Here is a 21,402-nt window from a genome sequence, read left to right on the forward strand (position 1 = left end):
TTCCCAAGTAGGAAAATGATGCTTGGGATGGGAAAGGAAACCAGGCGAAACACACATGGTCACGAGATCATGCAGCTTCTTCATAGAGGTCATCAGAAGATGGGATTCAGGCCTGGTTGCTGAGGATCTGAGGCAGCAGCTCTACCATGATATTTAGGAGCAGAATTAAGCCATTCATCCAACCTAGTCTGCTCTACTATTCAGTTATCATTTATTCATTTTCCCTCTGAACCCCATTCTCCTAACTTCTCCCACTAACCTTTGCCACCCTGACTAATCAAGAGCCTATCAATCTCCACTTTAAGTATACCCAATGTTGGCCTCCATGGCCATCTGTGACAATTCCACAGATTCAGAGCTTCTGAGTAAATAATTTCCTCCTCACCAAGTGGATACCCCTTTATCCTGAGGCTATGCCCTGTAGTCCTAGACTCCCCCAAAAAAGGAAAACTCCTCTCTATATCCACTTTTTCTATAAGTTTTAGTCCAATAGTCACCAACAACCAAGGAAAAAGGACCCCCTTTATTCCCATGTTTTGCCTCATGCCAATCAGCCAATTTCCTTTCCATGGTGGTCACTGTCCTGTAATACCATGGGTACTTATCCTGTTAAGTAGCCAGTATGTGTCGCGTTATCAGAGGCCTTTTGATAATCCAAGTAAATAACATCCACTGATTCTCCATTATTTTCTCAAAGAATTCCAACAGATTGGTCAAGCAACATTTCCCTTGAAGAAAACCATGCTGACTTCAGCATATTTTATTATGTGCCTCCAAGTACCTCGAAAACTCATTCTTTATAATGACTCTAACATATTTCCAACTGCTGAAGTCAGGCTAATGCCTAGAATTTCCTTTTTTCTGCCTCTGTTCCTTCTTAAGAATTGGATTGTTTTTTCTAAATTTCCAGTCATCCGGTACCATTCCAGGATCTAGTGATTCTTGAAGGATTACTACTAATTCTCCACATTATCTGCAGTGACCTCTTTCAGAATCCTGGGTTGTAGTCCACCTGGTCTGTTGAGCTGCCTGCCTTCAAACCTTTCGGGTATCAAAGTGTTTTCTCCTTAGTAACAGTACTCACACCTGATCTCCGGCAATGTCAAGTTCCTTGCATGCTGGTAGTGTCATTCATTCACAGTGAAGACTGACAACAATGTTTTTTATAAGTTGGACTGCCATTTCTTTGTCCCCCATTACTGCTTCTCCAGTGTATTTATGCATTCATCCAATATCCACTCTCACCCTTTTCACTCTTTATATATCTGAAAATATGTTCTATCCTCTTTTATGTTAATAGATAGCTTACCCAATTTCATGTTTCTCTCCTTATGGCACTTCAGTTGCCTTGTGTTGTTTTTTAAAAGCTATTGGATTCTGATTTTCTTAAATCCAAGGTTCATTTGGAAGTCAGGAAAGAGGCACAAAACATATTGCTTCACAGTGGTTTTATTATGTATTAATTGTACAAAGGAAAATTGAAAAAGGATATTCACTGGCTGGTAGCAGAGAAAAAAACAGATGGCACTGCTGTGTGGCCAGCTAATTTTATACCCATAGATAAGAAACATGTGATTCAAATATGCAGATGGAAGTCAAACTAACAGATCCCCTCTATTTACATAATGCAGCAACATAGAAGCTTCTGGAGCTTTCTAGAAATATACAAATATGACATGATTGTACACACTGAGCAACAATGTCAACAACTTTAACATAGGATGGTCACAAGTTAGCATACCATATGGATATAAGTAGCTATTAAAATACAAGCAGGTTATTGATTGTCAAGCTGCACAAAAAGCCTTAACCAGTCTAATCCAGCCATTCATCCTTTGATACTAAATCACACGGTTAGAATAATTACATCTCACAATTCAGAGGTTGAATAATGTTGTATCTACATGAAATATGAAATGATCAAAACCTCAAGTTATAGAAATGTCTGTGGGCACATTAATGTGACTTGGTGACTTTGAACTATGTAATGTATGATCACTTTATGTAAATAACAATGCTTTAAACTATGATCAAGCATATAAGTACGGTTATTAGGACTCCTTGGGTAAGTGTGAGAAATAGGCAAAATATAACAGCAACTAATAACAGTAAATTTCATAATGTCCGGTATTGTCGACTTGTTCCAAATCTCCTGGCTGATTTTCTCGCCGTAGCCCAGCAGCATAGGCACCGTGCAGAGGTTGTTCTCCTCATTTGGGATTATTATACCTCATTTGCAGTGACTGTTGTGTATCCAATTTTACCTTTTCTCACCGCCGAGTTGGTAATTAACAGTATTTCATGACAACCTTCCCATTGAGCTCCCAGTGGTTTCTTATAAAGTTTGTTAATCAGGACCCACTCACCAGGAATCAGGGTGGATCATTCCATGTTGCGGCAACTAGTTCTGAACCAGAATGGATCACTTGGGTTCATTTCACACAACAGTTAACACCACTGTCTGAAATAAGTGAAAACCTTAAGAAGTTTAAAACTAACCTGTCTGCCATAATCAAGGGCTCCTGTCAGTGATACGGAATGCCCTGCTACCACCTCGAATGGACTCAATGTAGTTTTCTTGTCTGTGGTTGCTCTGATGCTACAGGAAGCCACGGGAAAAGCCATAGGGCATGGCACGCCTTCCTCATAGTATTGAGCTGTTGTTTGTCATTCATTCAACTTGTCCTGATAACTGAACTTTGTATTCCACCACCACTGCGAGAATCTGTCTCTCCAGTGTGTCCTTTGGCAGGTATCTGCTGTGATAGGTAGGGAAGCAACATAGTTGGAACTACTAGTCTATGACGAGTGCCGTGTCTCCATGTTCCATCAGTGTTTAATTTCCCAACATTCTCCATCGAGATCCACTAATCCCAGTTTATTTTAGAGCCTTTCTTAAACAGCAGAACAACATTTGGCTATCTGACAATCATCCAGAATCTCACCTGTTGTTAAGGATGATTTAAAGATCCCTGCTCGGGCCCTAGCAATTTCAGCACTTGTCTCCTGCAGGTCAGTATCTTAAAAAGCCAATATCCCTTTGGCCGTCCCCCTCAACAACAGTTATACCACTTTGGAGAATTTCCTAGCAGAGGAAAGTCACAGCAGTTGGGTCTCGCGCATTGAGTCTGGCTCTGTGACTCAGAAAGAAAGTGGAGTGAAGCAGCGACCTGTAGTGATAGGGGATTGATTAATTAGGGGAACAAAAATGAGACTCTGTAGGTGACAACGATATTCCCAGATGGTTTATTGCTTCACAGGTACTAGGGTGCAGAACATCTTGGATCGAGTTCTCAGATTTCTTCAGTGAGAGGGTGAACATCCAGAGGTTATGGACACTGTACAGTAGGTACCAATGACATGGGTAGGAAGAGTGGCAAGGTTCTTCAAAGGGAATTCAGGAAGTTAGGTGCTAAGTTAAAGAGAAGGACATCCAGGGTTGTAATCTCAGGATTGTTATCCATGCCATGTGCGAGTGATGCCTGAAATAGGACGATTAAAGAGTTTAATATGTGGCTAAGGAATTGGTGTTTCATGGAGGGCACAAGATCTCTGGATCACTGGGATCTCTTCCAAGGAGGGATGATTTGCACCTGAACTGTAAGGGGACTAATATCCCGCCGGGAAGGTTTGAAAAAATTACATGTGGAATTTAAACTAGAGTTGCAGAGGGGAGTGGATGAAAACCAGAGTGCCAGAACAGCTATAGGAGAGTTTTTGGAGAAAGATGTTGTTTAGACCTCAGACAAAGTCAGGAATCAGTACGTTCAATGACTCGTGTCCTGAGCGGTATGTATTTCAATGCAAGAAGTTTCATTGGAAAGGAGGATAAGCTCAGGGTCATCACCTGAAATTAAGATATTGGAGCTGTTAGAGACACTTGGATACAGGAAGGGGCAGGACTGGCAGCCACTATGAAATTTCAGAAATTTCCATGGATATCAGTCAATCTCAACAAACGAGGTGCAAGGAAAACAACACGAAAGCAAACCCAAACCTCTAACATCCCCGTATTTTTTGTTGTAATATATGGTCTCCTTTTTTCCTTTAATTTCTCTTCTCAGTCACAGTTACATCATCCTCCCTATAGAGTGCCACTATTTCTTTAGGACAGATCTTCCCTGTGACTTCTGAATTGCTCCCAGAAACCACAGCATTGCTGTTCTGCCATCATCCCTGCTAATGTTCCCTTCCAATGAAATTCAGCTGTCTCCTCTCTCATGCCTTTGGAATTCTCTTTACTCAACTGTAATGATCATACATTTTTGCGACTGCCTCTGGAATTGAAGAGTGAATTCCAGCATATTATGGTCACTGCCTCCAAAGGGTTCTTTACCTTAAGCTCCCTAATTAAATCAGTGTAATTACACAATACCCACTTCAGAATTGTTTTTTCCTTTGTGGACTCAAACACAAGCTGCTACAAAAATCCATGTCATCGGCATTCTAAAAATTCCCTCTCTTGGGATCCTGCAACTACCTGATTTTCCCATAAAAAGCCCTGGGAGCAGATGGTGGATGGTCGTATGATCAGCTGGTACACATTACAAATCCTGGTTATGCAACCACTGACACCAGGCGAACAATCTCTGAAGAGTATGGATAATGGCTGTGACCACCCATCTTGTAAAGACTCTGCTCAGAAGAAGGCAATGGCAAACCACCTCTGCAGAAAATAAAAGCCAAGAACAATCATGTTCACAGAGATCATCATAGCCCATGTCATAAAGCAGAGCACGGGATGATGATGATGATCACATTCACCCTTCCCCGGTCAGCTGGAACCACTGAATTCTCTGCTGCTGCTGGTTTTCCTTGAAAGATCAGCTTCTTCAACAGTATCAAAACAATTTGCTCTTGAGGGAGTAGCCACAGGGGAGCTCTGTACTGCCGGCTTAATATATCTGCCTTTCCTGGTGTTCCTTCTTTCATGTTTTACGGCGGTTGGCACCAGCTTAATGGTGCATTACAACCACCTTCTGCTCCAGGGTGTGGATCAGACGATAGATTTACATTCTAAATCCACACGTGCACACGCACATGCATACACACACGCACACACCCCCAATCTACACTTTATCCTTCCTTCTTTAGCCATCCTAGTACCCTATTCCTGCTTATCCCTCATATCCTATAAAAAAAAAACCTCCATCCCTTAAGAAAGCTAAAAGTACCCTGACCTGTGCTCTCTCACCCATGCCCAGTAACCCTTTTAATGTGAATTCCTGCACCCCCAATTCCCTTAGATTAATTCTCATCATTAATTCTTTCCTGGTGTTGGGATTAATGCCATCCATCTTCAGAGTAGGAATGTTGGATGGAGAGATGTGGAAAGTGATAAGTGAGGAAGGTGAATGTCTTGTAATAACTCAAGGAGTGCGCTGTGCTTGGAGAATGAGGACACATTGATAATGGCAAGTTTATCAGTCTGGTGACAATCACTGTTGACATATGACCTTGAACCTGAAATGTTGATTCTGTTCTTTTTCTGACGGATGCAGACAGACCAACCGAGCATTCCTGTGTTTTCTGCTTCAGTATTAGATTCACGGCACCTGCAGTTCTGTTTTTATTGTCGGTTGTTCTCTTCAGTTTAATTATGTCCCAACTGGGTGGTCAATTCTCTGTTCCCAACATGGACCCCTGTTTATTACAGATCCAGCGTCTGTACCAACTCCCCAACCTGAGGGGACAACACCTGAGTCAGGCAATGATTTGTCTACGATCACGGACCCAGATACATGCTCAGGTATCAGTTGTGTGGATTTGTTTTATAAAGACTCCTCTCTGAAATCCTCTTCTGAGAGATTGAACCAGAATTGAGAAGTGCATGGGATTGAGTGGAGAATGGTGAGAGACTGACCAAAGGAGTGGGGTGACGAAGTGACCGAGGGAGAGGGTGACAGAGTAGAGAGTGGTGGAAGAGGATCAAAATGGTGATGGGGTGACTGAGGAAAGAGGGGTGAGGAAGGAAGCAATAGGTTGAGGGAGGGAATAAGGGGAGAGTGACATATGAAAGGAAAGAGTGTGATGATTGAATGCAGGAGTGACGGATGCAGGGATGGGAGAGGACTGATAGAGTAACTGGAGCGTTGCATGATGGGGATGGACACAAATATTCAGGTTCACCATGAGCAGCTGTGACACTGGGCATGCTACTTGGGTGAGCAGGCTGAACGTAGTGTTGTAGATTGAGGTAAACATGAAGTTTAATGAATGTACTGATGTTGTGGATAATAGAGTGACTGCAGCAGACAGAGTCAGATCTGAGTATCCCTGGATGTTGCATCCAACTTTTATTCTGGAGTGTCTTACGTATAGGGAAGGAGTGACTCAGAGTGGGAATGGAGGGAACTTTCAAGGAGGGTTCCAACATCTGTTGGAAAGGTTGGGGTCGTCTGGATGGGATGACTTGGGTCAGCTCAGTGGACCTCTCATGGGAGGCGGATGCGGAATGCAGCAACTGGTGGCTGGGTAAGTGCTCTATAACCTTACATGACGGGGTGTGACGGGCATTTCTTGAATGATGGAAGGCTGGTTTTGGTGCTTGCTGTAGTCTTATCCTATCTCAAACTAGCTCAATATCTCCTCTTTTACACTCACCTATTTTAAAACAGATCCGGGTTCTCTTAGGAACCGACCGTACAAAATATTAACATCCTGTGACTTTGTCCACATTCATAAGCACGTGTCAGCTGTAGCGTCTGTAGAAAAATAGCCTCCCCCAAGTTCCTATGGAGGAGCGATGACAGGTCTGTGGCGTGAACCAGGTGAAGTGACTGACGGAAGTGAATTCAGAGCATCGAAATGACAATGTACAGAACTGTAAAGAGGAATTTGACTGATTCAGGAACAATGGACCAAGTGATAGGATGTGAGGGATGGATACTAATGAGGAGAGATAGGAGATGGGTGGGAGTAAAATAACTGAAGGAAGTGAATGCCGAGGTGCAGGACTGAGGAGAGAAATTTGAATAATTCAGGAAGAATTTTAATAGTCAAGGAACAACTTTAATAGTCAAGTTGTCAGTTGTGAGGGATAGATATATTGAGATGAATGACAGGAGACAGGGAAGTGGGGCATGACTTGTATTCAAGGCCTACGTGTTGTTGTGTTGCCAGATTAGACACCACTTGTTGATGAATATAATCCTTCTTCTCTGAAGTCAAATTCTACCCTTAGAATCTGTTCAACTTGTTTTTACTCCTTTAAATTTCCTGTTCTTTCTTTCTTCTTTTCCAGATCAACTGTCAAATTTTATTAAGAAATGAGATGGAACCACAATTAGTCCAAGGTTGATCAGCACCTCACCGGGGCATGAAACCTCAGGTTTCAGTGTTTGCGATCAATGAAGAGTAGGGTTTTGCACAGCATCACTCCATTGTTAATTTGTGCCAAGACTGGGAGGATGAGGCAGAATGACAATCTGTGGAGGGGGTTCTGGGGAAACAAGTTTGGTGAATGTTCCAAGCCTTATGATATATATCTAACACTCTCCCGTGTCTGTCCATTAATTTCAGACCTTGAAAGTTCCACAAATAGATGTCCAAAAAGAACAGCGACTAGTGAGAACTTGCAGGAACCATCCCTTAATCCAACAAGAGGAACATCCTCAGGTAAAAGACATTCAAAATTTCCCCTCAGCTAATATCAAGAGGAGAGGAATAAGGAATATTAGATGGGAATCATGCCATGATGTATGGCAGAAATTGCAAGAATGGATGGAAAGAACCTGCTCTGCAACTGTCCATGTAAACAGCGGGGAGTTCAAGCTCAGGTGTCATTAGTGGGGATTATTGTGTCCCACATTTCTCTATGAAACTCATCCTGAATCGGAAGAAAGGGGTTATCAATTGTTTGGGAGGGAAAGATAAGAAGGTAGAGGAATCATGTTAATTTCTGCTTGGATCAAGTCCTCTGCTCCCCAGATGTCTGTCCCAGACTGATGCCTTTTCCTAGAGTCCACACTCCCCACTCTCTGTTGTTTTATTCCAGATATCAAAAAATCCACAAGTGATGAAGCCGGCGATTCATCAACTGGAGAACACACCCAGGAACCATCATCTGTCCCAGCGGGAGACACACCCAAAGGTACCAAACCATGTGCCTGTGGGGTTCATTCTGTCTCTCCCACTCTGACCAAGAATGTCTCATTGATTAAATCACCTGCTGGGCATCCAGTAAAGTAGGGGTGAATTATATCAGTTTTTCATCTTTCCCCTCTCTGCCACATTTCAGCGCTATCTTAGATCACTCAAAATGGTAGTGCCCATTTCCACGGTGGTTAGTAAGCACGTTGGTCAAAGGTTGAGCTCATGGAGCCAGTGAGATGGAGTGGTAGCCAGAATACAAGGGCAGAAACCTGGGATTTAATGGACAATGACATTTAAGTAGTCCGTGGGAATGGTTCAAATCCCTTCAGGATTTATTCGAAGCTGGGTGATTGAGCAGACAGTCAACAATGGTAAGCAACAGTAGGTTCATGAATGACAATGTGGTCAGAAGCATGAACACCAAGTGATAGGTGTGTCAAGATATCACTGGTTTTGGATAAGTTTATCAAATGGAAGGAATTCTGATCGGGTAGCTGAGGGCTAGGAGATGCCAGGATAGGAAACTGATTGGGTTATCACTGGAGAATGATGGAGACTCGGGAGCAGGCTGTATACGGAGCATGGGAAATGAAGGATACGTGAAAGATGGTGACATCAGTGGCACACCATGTTCCAGTAATGAGCAGAATTCGATGTGTTGCTGCATTTGAGGTCATTGAAGGACTTGAGTGTTGGAGAATGCTGGAGGTGTGAAGCAATGTTAGGTCCTTTTGGAAAGGTTGTATCGTGGAGTAATAAATAGGATGAGGAGAGGTTCAAAATTCAAGTAAAGTCATTATTAAAGTGAATACGTGTGCACCTTAAGATTCTTTTTCCTGCTGACATTTACTGGAAAATAAAGAGCTATAATCAAACTTATGGAACGCCATAAATAACAAATTCTGACGAGCAACCAATGTGCAAAAGAAGTCAAACTATCCAAATAATAATAAAAAGATATATGAGAATATGTTGTAGATTCTATCATGAACTGATGAATAGGGCTGGTTTTGCTAGGCTCATAGTGTTGAGGCAGTGTTGGTGTTAGAAAGAGAAGATTGGGTAACTGGGTCTGGAGGGGAACACTAATGGAGACAGAGGAAAGAATGCCTAGTGGAGCAAGTCGAGATGGCAGGATCGCCAGCAGAGGTTGCAATAAAGAATGATGTGAAAGGTGATGAAGGATGGAGGAATTGTGTGACCAGCCATGGGATGGAGTATCTCAATAATGGGTAGAGTGACTCAGAAGGAAATGAGACAGGGCGAGGGGAGTGATAGTTGGAGTGACTCTTCAGAGTAAGATAGAGTGAATCCTAAGAAGTGATAACTGTGGAGTAGGTGAGAAGTGAGAGGGACTTGGTGCCTTGGGAAATGGCGATGGACAGTGAGCACTGAGTGATGGGATGCAAGGTGAAAGAGTAGAGTGAAGTGAAGATGGATGTGTGAATGGCACAACTGTATTGTGTATCTCAGGTTGAAATTGTAACCTGGTTGACACTGATCGATCACTGACGTATCTGCACATGATGTCACCTCCAATCTCTCTGGTGGTTCCTACTCTTCTCCACTTATTTCACTTGCTACTGACCTGCACATAGACACAGCATGCGATTTCCAGAGAGCTGTGACTGGAGAACCTGGCCTGGATATGGCCACTGCACCAAAAGGGTCTGCAAGCTTGTGTAGTGGTGGTGAGGATTACTGAAAGGAATTCTGCATCCTGGAAGTTCACTCTGTTTCATATTGAAGGCAGTAACAGTTGTTTGGGAAAGCAATTTGATTTGGGAAAGCAATTTCACAGCTGTTGGAAATCCTCCGTTCCTCCAACACCAGTCTCACTCTGATATATTTTGTTTGTTCTTTGCTTTCTTGTCTGCATCTGCTGACTTTCAAAGGTGAAAGACACAGCGAGTCATCAACTCGAACACCAATTCCAGAAACATCCTCTGCCCAAGAGAAACAAACGTGCTCACATATATTGTGACAGTGTGTGGGGGGTTGGGTTGATGTTTGTTTGGTGGAGAATCCTCAGTCAGAGTTTGTGCCCAATGACATCATGTGTGGTCCTCCCACAGAATGCAGGAACAAATGCCATATTAGCCCATTGTTGGAGGAACCCCTCTGAAACTATTGTATTCCTTGTGTAAATATCACAGCACATGCTCTGCTTACATTTCCTCAGTCTATAGCTTCTGTGCTTCACCATCACCCTTGCTCTCTGATGGTCTCTATACCTTCTCACTGTATGTCCCCACCCTTTACTCCACACACTTCAAACTGCATCTTTCTGTGACAGTCCATACATCTCATCTGTGAAGATCACTTAATCCCACTAGTTGCATTCAAATTAAACTCAGGTGAGAACCCTTCCTGTCACCTGTCTCTAGCAATTGTCATCCATCCCCGCCCACTCAACCTTCTGACCCTGGAGAGCCCCCTTTGCAAATAAGTGCAGATCATGATGTGCTACATCCTCTGGCAACGTGGTTTCTGATTTTACCTTCACAATCCCCATAAATGTGGGTGTTGCTGCCTCTGGGACAGGCTGGGTGGAAATATGACTCAAAAATGCTTCGATCTTCTAGTCAAACGGCTCCCAACGAAGGAGGAATGTGAGAAGATGATTAACACGGTCCAAGTGTTATATGTTGGACAGAACAGCCAGGGAAGCTCCGAGGATTATCTCCGTCTGGTGAGACATTTATTGCACATTCATTCAGGTTTGAAAATTCTGAGAAATATAGCTGTGGTTGTACCACCGCATCGCAGTGAGCCTGAATTTTCCCCTCTCATGCATGGTGACCACTGTTTCTCATTGTATACGAAGGGCAGTTGCTACTCCCAAATTGCCATTTGTAGTTAACTTTCTTTCCCTACCACAATCAAACCTACTTAAACTCTCTATCACCGTGGGCTGACTGACCCACCTTTTCATAGTTATTACTTCCCCAACCAGCCTTTCTCTTCCATTGCCAGATACAATTGAGATTTCTGTTGTCGGTAAAGGGCTTTAACTGGTTTGAGGGATTAGTGCAATCAACTTTGGGAGGCAGTTTGGAGATGCATCTCTACCAAGTGAGGTGTTAGGCTGCTGTTTGCCTCTATTAGCCTGCTGGTCACCCTTGGATAAGGTGTAACACCTGCTTAAGCCCTGTGTTCAGGGTCATGAGAAACCATGATTGCAGGTGATGAATGGTCGTATGAGCAGCTGGTGCAGATCACATATCCTGATCATGCAACTCCAGACGGACAAAATCTAAAGTTTATCAATAATGTCTGGCATCACCCATCTTTTAACAACACTGCCCAGAAGAAGGCGATGGCAAAGCACTTCTGTAGAAAAGTTTGTGTTGTTTGCATGGTGGGGGTGGGGGTGGTGGGGTGTTGATGTTTTTGCTGAAGCAAATGTGGGGAGGGGGGAGAGGGGAGTGTTGATGCTTTTGCTGCTGCTTATGTAAGGGAGGGATGGGGGCTTTCAGGTTCTCACGTTTTCTGTCATTCATTTATTTGTAGTTGTGCATGTTTGAAAAGAGTACGAATTTCAGATTCTATGTTGTCAGATTTTGAATTATTGAACAATCATGGTCATGGAGAGACATAACGATGACCAGGGGTTTTTATCCCATGGAACCTTGCCATTACTCCAGGTACTGTGGACTGAAAGTTAGGAACCCCTGATCTGGACTGAAAGAGGTGGAAGGAATTCCCAGGTTACTTTGCAGGTTGTGGGTAGTATTCCATTTTATTTGGGGGAGGAGAGGCAAGAGTTGGAATAAGTAGTCTGAGATGGAAATCCTTATGGAAGGATTATCTGTACTGTTGTGTAGAGACTGTCACGGTTTGGAGGAAGGTGAATCTCCTGCATGTGTTGGATCTTCATTGTTTTGAAAGAGGAGTTACTTGAGTGTTTTGGGGAAGATGATTGCCCTGGTGTCCACACACGGATATTTCCATTTACTTTGAGTGAAGGATGACATCCAATGTGCTTAAAGGTGATTGCTAGGGGTAGTGATACTTGTTGATTTATATGGAATGTGAATTGTCTGATGCAGAAGGAATGGGATTCTCCAACCGTTTAGTGGGTGTTATTCTTGGTGTGAAGGAGAAGCAATCTCTTGATGTCCAGTGATGGATTCTGTGGGAGATGGGGGAGCTGTGAGGGGGCCTCTTCTGTCCTGGTCTGAGACATCATTCCCACACAGTGCTGTCTCACTATGTTCCTTTATCTGTCCTTCACCATCGTCTGCCCTATTCAATAGGTGAGAAGCCGAGAGATCAAGTATGTCTTGTCCAAGTGCAAAGGTTACACAGAATAGAGAATGCAGGGGGAGGGAAAGGAATTGATACTCTGGTTCCTGAATTACGCTCAGTATATTACTGGATAATGGGTGGGGTTGCTGGTGATGGGGAATCTGGGATGATGGTGGGAACTCGATGATAAAATTGTATGATTATCCATCTAGCCTTTGTATTTTCTACAAATTATTTTAAACTTGTTGCTCATTCAGTCTGCCAATCGCAGAGAATGCCCAGTAACCAGTCAACCCCACTGCTTCTCAGGGAATGTTGCCTGCCCTACTCTGGAGGTACAGATGTTACTCTTAATTTGTTGTTGTGTTAAAATTACTTAACTTCCACGACCGATATTACTTCAGTTTATCATCATTGTGGTTTAACCACCCTACATTTCATAATTAGCCATTCCTCAGTCATCCCTGCTCCATCATTTCCAGATACCATAGTGTTTCCCATCACATTTCCCAATGACTGATATCGCCACTCAGCTTCAGTTACCAGAGTTCGGTGGTGGTGGTGGTCACTGACCATTCCTTTGTTCGATGACATAGTTTTCCCTTCGCTTTGAATAGATCAGTTTCCCCTGGTTTGAAGAATAGAAGGCATTCTATGGTATGAGTTGAACCTTTTCCCTCAGCTTTGGAATGAAGATTATCTCCTCACTTGTGTAAAGGAAGTAGCAATTCCACTTGTTTTGTGAAATGGAATATGCAGTTATACGTGGGAGGTAGGTGGGAATTCCATCAGTTCCATTTTTGTCCTTCCAGTGGTATAGGAGGATGGGTGAAGAATGCGCACAAAATAGGCTGGGAACACCATTCAGTACAAGCAGCACTCGGCAGAAGAACCAGATTTTATGCTTCATCTCAAGGAACCTTTGTTGGAACTGGCTGGGAAAGAGGTGTGGTTTGGGAGAGAAATACTTTGCTCTGTTTAAGAGATGGGAATATATTGCAATGCGAAAGGCTGTCTGTAATATGGTTAGTTATTTTTCTGATGTGTGACAAAGGAATTTGGCTTGTTTTGAGGGGGCTTATGGAATACCCTATATGGAGGGAGTTGAAAGTGTTCTCTAGCTTTCTTTTTGGAGTTGCAGCATACAATCCATGCGTCTGTTTCTTTTTTTCCTGGGGGGAGGGATCTGAATAATTGGCTTGATCCCCAATCAAGTGAAAGTGGAATGCATATTTTGTAGGAAGAAGCTATTTTTGCTTTGGAGCAGGGACTGTCTTTCAAGAAAAAGATAGCCTTGCACGCAGAGTGAGTGACCTCGTTGGTTTGGAAAACAAGACCCCTGCTGTGATGGTGAAAATGCTTCCCCTGGTGCCCACACAGGGTGGTTTCCATGAGCTGTGAAGAGGTGCTGTTCTCTGGTGTGTTGGAAGGGGATTGGTTGGTTGGCGATTAATGAGACACATGAATGGTCTGATTTGGAAGAGATGAAATCTTCCAGTGTTTTGAGAATGTGGTTCTTGTTGTGAAGGACAGGGATTCCCATGGTGTTAAGTAATGGATTTCTGTGGATAATGATGGGTAGAGGGGAGCATTCTGTTGTCTAACAAAGGGTTATGAACCTGACAGTGTGATTTGCACACAAAATGCTGGGAGAACACAGCAGACCAGGCAGTATCCATGTTGATGTTCATGCTTTCCAATTCTGAAAATACGCAGTTAAATTGACCAAAACCACTGGTTGTAATACGTACTCATTTATGTGAAAAAGGGTTGAGGGCTGAATACGTTTAGGGGGCACTGTAGAGAGATAGATCAGTATATAATATTGAAAACATGAGCTGTGGAGTCAGTGAAAGTAAGTCTACAGGTTGTAGAATCAGTTTAGTACTGAGGTGAGTGAAGTTATCTACGTTGGTTCAGCAGACTGATGGTTGAAGGATAATAACTGTCCTTATCCTGGTGGTGTGAGACCTCAGACTCCTGTATCTCCTGCTCAATTGCTGCAGCAAGAAGAGAGCATGGTCTGAATGGTGGGCATCCTTGATGATAGATACATCGTGCTCAAGGGTCTCGAGCCAAATCATCGACTGTACTCTTGTCCATAGATATTACCTGGCCCACTGAGTTCCTCCAGCATAGTGTGTGTGTGTTGTTTGGATTTGCAGCATGTGCAGATTTCCTCTTGTGTGACAGTTCAAATTAACCATGTTTCTTCCCACATTCTGCATCATCGGACTGCCCTTTTCCACAGGTACGTAAGATGCTGAGAGAGCAGACCCTTTGCAAGTACGTCCTGTCCAAGTAAGAAAGGTTAAATGGAACAGAGAACGCAGGAAGAAGAGGATTACAGTCATGCATCCAATATATCTCTATCTCTGCATCCAATATATTGGTAGCTGTGGTGGTGGTGGGGAAATTTTGTGCTGGTGAATCTGGAATGGTGGTGGGTGGAAATTTCTAAGCAAAAATGCATAATTATCCATAGAGACATCCTTCTGCATTTTCTGAATTTATTGATAAGCAAATTACTCTTTTCAAACTTCGAACTAAATTTTATTATTAAAGCACGTATACGTAACTATAGGCAATCGTGAGATTCATTTTCTTCCAAGCACACTCAATAAATCTACAGAATAATAATCAGAACAGAATCAATGGAAGACCGCCCCACTAAGGCGTTCAATCAGAGTTCAGTGGGCATCAAACTGCAAATATGAAAAGAAGAAATAATAATAATAATTAGGCACTAAATACTGAGAACATGAGATGAAGAGTTCTTGAAGTGAACCAGTTGGCTGGGAATTAGTGAAGTTACCCCTTTGGATTAAGAACCTAATGGTCGAGTGGCAGTAACTTTCTCAATATGGTGGTGTGAGATCTGAGGCTCCTGCACAACCATCTTGATGGCAGCAGTGAGGAGAGAGGTGTTGGGGGTTCCTGATAATGGATGCTGCCTTCCTGTGATAACCCTTCATGTAGATGTGTTGAATAGTTCAGAGATCTTTGTCCCTGATGAACTGGGCTGTATTCTCTACTTTTTACAGGATTTTATGTTCAAGGGCATTGTTTCCATTCTGCCATTGCCTATTAGTTGTCAATGATTGAGTGCGTGGGAATGCAGAGAGACTTGGATAGATTGGGGGAATGGGCAAAGAAGTGGCAAATGAATTAAAATGTCGGAAAGTGTACAGTCATGCACTTTGGTAGAAGAAATAAACAGGCAGACTATTGTTTAAATGGGGAGAGAATTCAAAGTTCTGAGATGCAACGGGACTTGGGAGTCCTCATGCAGGATACCCTTGAGGTTAACCTCCAGGTTGAATCGGTGGTGAAGAACGCGAATGCAATGTTGGCATTCATTTCTAGAGGAATAGAGTATAGGAGCAGGGATGTGATGTTGATGCTCTACAAGGCACTGGTAAGACGTCACTTGGAATACTGTGTGCAGTTTTGGGCTACTTATTTAAGAAAGGGTGTGCTGACATTGGAGAGGGTTCAGAGAAGATTCACTGTAATGATTCTGGAAATGAGAGAGTTAACATATGAGGAACGTTTGACCGCTCTTGGACTGTACTCCTTGGAGTTTAGAAGAATGAGCTTCTATGAGGACCTCATAGAAACATTTTGCATATTGAAAGGCATGGACAGAGTGGATGTGGCAAAGTTGTTTCCCATGGTGGAGGAGTCTAGTACGAGAGGACATGACTTAAAGATTGCAGGGCGCCCATTCAGAACTGAGATGCGAAAAAAAATTTTTAGCCAGAGGGTGGTGAATCTGTGGAATTTGTTGCCACGGGCGGCAGTGGAGGCCGGGTCATTGGGTGTATTTAAGGCAGAGATTGATACGAATCTAAGTAGCCAAGGCATCAAAGATTATGGTGAGAAGGCGGGGGAATGGGACTAAAGGGGAGATTGGATCAGCTCATGATGAAATGGCGGAGCAGACTCGATGGGCCGAATGGCCGACTTCTGCTCCTTTGTCTTATGGTATAAAACCTAGCAATGAAAGACACATTCATGATATTCCCATGTGAGTGGGTAATTGTTTCTGTATCTGATAATATACAAGTGTTCCTGCTTTACTGGAGCAGTGATATTATGCTTATTTATCTATGTGTATTCCCAGATAACTTTTTGACAAAGGAAACCAATCTAAGCAGATTGAAGATAACACAAAATATGCTGGTCTTGATAGTGAGGATGGTCTTAGGTTACATTGATTACTGGGGAAAATGGACGGAGAAAACGCCCCACCCATCCCTTTTGATCTCGACCTCTTACTTCTTGCATGTCTGCGGACTCCTTGCTTAATGGAATTGGCCATTAACAATAAAATTTGGGAGCCCCAGACCACAGTATCAATGCCCCATAATGTTACTAATTTCTAATAACTTACCCCCCAGTCTTCGGCTTCCAATGAGAACCCATGATTGTTCAACGTCTAATTTCTGCTCATAAACATTAGGACAGACAGCATCCTGGTAAATATTACCTGTATCTCTTCACAGCGTCCCGACTCTGAAATGGTGACCAGAATTGCACACACTACTCCAGTTGCGGCCCAACAATCTTCCATGAAGCTGCAAAGGGTGTCCATTGATCTTGTGCTCACTGCCCCGTCCAATAAAGTCAGGGATGTCAGACACCATTAACATTCTGTTTATATACTGGGATGGCTTCTTTCTGGATCACAGAGCATTGAGGAGTACAGCACAATGCAGGCTACTCAGCCCACAATGTTGTGCCACCCTTTTAACCCACTCTAAAATTAATCTTAGCTCTTCCAGTCCACATAGCCCTCCATTGTTATTTTAAACTGGTGCCCATCTGAGTCTTATAAATGTATCTGATATACATTCCTCTGCACTACCCTGAACATTGTGTGCCACACATCTGCCACCCCCGTGTGTAAATTTAAAACCTCTGAATCGCAAACCGCCTGGTGCATAAAGGTAAAACCCCTGGATCCCTCACCACCCTGTAATTCCCCTTGAATTAGCCACGTTTGCTCTGGGGAACAGTCTGCAACTGTTTTTGCCTCTAATAATCTTGTATACGTCTGTCAAGTCACCACTTGTCCTCCTCTCCAAAAGGAAAAGCCCTAACGCACTCAGCCTATCATCGTGAGCCACTCTGTCTAATCAAGGCACGTCTCTGGTAATTTTCGTCTGCATCTTCTAAAGCTTTCACATTCTTCCAATAATAAGTCAAAACGAAATGAACACGGTGTTCCTGTAATGAGTTCTCAGAGCCTGTTGGGGGAGCCGGTGAGCATTGGGCGCCGACGTTTTTAGAGCAGCTAATTGGTTAATTGCTGTTCAGAGTTCCTTGTGTTTTTCTCACGGGACTCGTTTCCTGTTGGTCTTCTGGTGCCCATTGTTAAGTCTATTTTTGTAGGCTCAGCGATTCTGTCACTTCTATTATTTAAGCAGAAGCCGAATTACTTCTGGCACCGTTGCTTGACCTAGCTGCCGATGTTCTTTGGGAATTATTGTGAATAAAATGTTATCGCCATCTCTACATTGGAGTCTTGTCTTTCCTATGCAACTAGGTTTCGATATTTCCAGCGGAAATCGTGACAATTTCAAATGTGGTCTAACCAGATATTTACAGACCTGCTACGTTACCTCATGAATTTGAATTCAATCTACCAAATACTTAAAGTCATAAATATACCTTCTTAACCACTCTTGCATTGTACTCTTGAGATCTCTCTCAATAATCACCATTAACACCGTTTCTGCCTTCAAGTTTGGACTTACAAAGTGAATTTACGGATTGACTCGCATCTGCCTCTTTTCAGCTTAGTTCTGCATTATATCAATGTCCTATTGTTACATAGAGTCTTCAGCACTATCTGCTGATCACCAACCTTTGTATCATTGAATGATAGAGCACTGCAGCGCAGAAACAGGCCCATTGTCCCATCTACTCCGTGCCTAACAGTTTTTGTTCCTAACCTCATCGACCCGAACCAGGCCATAATCCTCCTTCTCCTTCCTGGCCATTCACTCAGTGAATCCTGCCTTGACTGTTGAAATTCAACTTGCAGTCGCCTGTTCCTCTGGCAGCTCATTCCACATTCGCACGACCGTATGTGTGAAGACGTTCCTTCTCAGGTTCCCCTTAAATATTCCACCTTTCAGCCTGAACCTATGAGCTCTAGGTCGGGACTCACCTGGCATCAGTGAAAAAAAACTATTTGAATTAACCCCTCTTAAGAGGATCTGGAGCTTTCATGGCGAATATGACAAACAAAACTTTATTGGCGTTACAGTCGGGAGCAGTTGTCGATTTGAACCGACTTTTCGATAAGAACAACTGCCATCTTCATCAGGGATGATGCCTGGTCATGTCTAGTCTGGTGGTATTTATACCCAATTGGTATATTCATGGCAGAGATAGATAGGTTCTTGATTAGCCAGGGCATCAAATTGGATGGGATATAAGCAGGGAGTGGGGATGACTGGAAGAATTGGATCAGCCCATGATTGAATGGCGGCGTAGACTCGTTGGGCCGAATAGCCTACTTCTGATCTTTTATATTATGGTCTTATGGTTTTAAATTTGCTAGGCAACTACAGGGCACCAAACGTCGTGTAGATGGTGGACAACGTGATTCATGTATACCAAACCATGAAGTGTATTATGTCGCTAAAGCTTCATTTCCTGCATTCCCATTCGGGCTTCTTCTGCGCAAATCAGCTTCAAACGGACTAACATAAAGAAACACGAAGAAATACGAAGGAAGCGCTTCCAAAAATATTTGTTGTTTGGTGTAATTAATCTATCTACATATGGTATGTTTCATCTTCTGTGTTTTTTTAATCTTGTGTTTTTTTTATCTTGTTATTTTGTGTGTGTGTGTGTGTGTGTGTGTGTGTGTGTGTGTGTGTGTGTGTGTGTGTGTGTGTGTGTGTGTGTGTGTGTGGTGCATCCGGTTTAACAATTATTTCATTCCTCTTTGAACTTTTCTATTGGAACTGACGTTGAATGATCTGGAATGATCAACCTTGAAGTTGCCAGAAGAAATAATACAGCCGGGTTCAATTATAACGATTGAAATATTTGTACATGATAGAAAATGTTTAGAGAGTTATGGACAAAAGCAGGCAAATGACACCAGCTGTGGACGATACCTGGGATGGTGCTGACATGTTTGGCTATCAGCATGTTTCATGTCGTATGTCGTTGTGGCTCCTGAGGCAGTGGTGAGATCAATACAATGGAAATGATCCTCGTTCAAATAGCCGGAGTAGTTAGTAGTGTAATGCCCTGGTTAAGACCTTGTTTTATTGTACTTCTACTGCTATGCTGTGAGTTATTTTTATTTTAGCATTTTTGACCCTGCAAACGCAGTATGTCTTGTAGTTAAGCTTCACAGACTAGTGTTTTGTCTTCGGCTAAATAAAAGGAGCCATTTGCCGAACTTAGGAATGTTGTGTCAGCCAATTGAGTTCATTTTGGATCATGTTGTAACATTGCGCCCAGTGGATGCTATGAAAGTTTGGAAAGAGCCGGGCGGGATCAGATTTCAGGGCAGCAGTCTCGTTTCGGGTGTGGAGAAGGGCACAAGGGAAGACGTTTGCCCCCGCCTGAAGGGCAGACACCACTGCGAGGAGCGCTTTGTGCAGACGAATAATTTCAAGGTGGAATTGCCAATAATTCTGAGCTATCCAGTTTATTCGGGCCATTCTTCGAAAGTTCTCCCTTTGACTTGTGATTAACATTGAGTATCTCAGAAAAGCGATACAACCCCTACCACGGAAAGAGCTCCAGCGTTTATGTGCATATTCACACTGGTTTAACTGTAATGGTCCATTTATTTTCTGCTAAATTTTTGTTAAAGTTGAAATATTAGTAAATATATTTCCTTTGTAATTTTATGCCAGTATACAGTCTGTTATTTCCGGGCGAACAGCAGCTGTGCATTGAACAGGATTTACTAGGCAGTCACCAGAGTTAATGGTCCCTCGTCATAACATTCAAACTTTCCTGTTTGGTTGAACCCAAATCATACCGACCCGAGACGTGTGTTCCTTATGGAAGGCAGTTTTCCTATCGCTCAGCCACGTGGCGATAGCAGAGTTCGCGAACAAGCCAAGTTTGTGCCGAGCCAATGGACACGTTAAACGGCAATACGGAGTCGAACATTGGCTCCCGACACGCCTCGGAGTTTCTTCTCAAACGAGCCGGTCCCAGAATCTTCTCGGAGCAAGCAAAGTGCCAGATGGCCCAAACGATCTCCGAAACAGTCAATTGCAGGCTCTAACGATCGCAGAAACACACTTAAGGTGAAAAAAATCCAGACGCAAAAACATTTCCCTGTGCTATCAGAGAGATGTGGACGGAGAGAGCGTTTCTTTAGCATCTTTATGCTTTGCAAGAAGCTGGTTGTATTCTAATATAACCATTCGCCTCGAATACCGGTGCGGATGCCACTTCACCACCGGCAGGGGGACAATAAGGTGCAAGATCCTCATCCAGCAGATTGAGGCCCAGTCCTTCTCATACTAGAGAATATTCTTAGATCATCATAACATTATTGTACAGATTCATTGTCCTCATAACAATGGGTAGAAGCTGACCTTGAGCCAGATGTCATGTGTTATTAGGCTTTGGAATGGGATGGGTGTGCCCTTGATCATACTGGCTGCTTTATTAAGACAAGAGAAGTAAAGGCAGAGCCCACGGTGGGGAGGCAGGTTTCCGTGACGTGCTGAGCTGTGCGGGAGAGGCAAATGTCAGTCGGCTGTGTGAAAACAGTGTCGGTGCCAATCTATCTGTCTGTCTGCCTCTCTCTCTCTCTCTCACACACACACACACACACACACACACACACACACACACACACACACACACACACACACACACACACACACACACACACACACACACACACACACACACACACACATCTAAACTTATATCTGACGCTTGCCATTCAGTCCGATCCATCCTGCATCGGTTCAGTTCCCATTTGAGACTACCATTTGTATTATTTAACCGGTCTGCTCATTCCTTTGAAGATTGAAATATTTCTTCTCAATTCTCGTT

The 21,402-nt window shown here is 43.2% G+C and overlaps 2 protein-coding genes across 2 annotated transcripts in view; both read left to right on the top strand.

Annotated features, from left to right (window-relative positions):
- LOC140732635 (uncharacterized) overlaps positions 1 to 7,265 on the top strand; it is a 41,258-nt gene extending 33,993 nt beyond the window's left edge. Inside the window, exon 9 of the mRNA XM_073055331.1 lies at positions 7,244 to 7,265. Coding sequence (XP_072911432.1) covers positions 7,244 to 7,265 — 22 coding nt within the window. The remainder of the gene's footprint in view (positions 1 to 7,243) is intronic.
- Positions 1 to 21,402, top strand: part of LOC140732891 (uncharacterized) — a 795,520-nt gene that overhangs the window by 321,828 nt on the left and 452,290 nt on the right. The window lies entirely within an intron of this gene.

Source organism: Hemitrygon akajei, chromosome 9 (assembly GCF_048418815.1).
Source record: "Hemitrygon akajei chromosome 9, sHemAka1.3, whole genome shotgun sequence".
In the NCBI taxonomy this organism is placed as follows: domain Eukaryota; kingdom Metazoa; phylum Chordata; class Chondrichthyes; order Myliobatiformes; family Dasyatidae; genus Hemitrygon; species Hemitrygon akajei.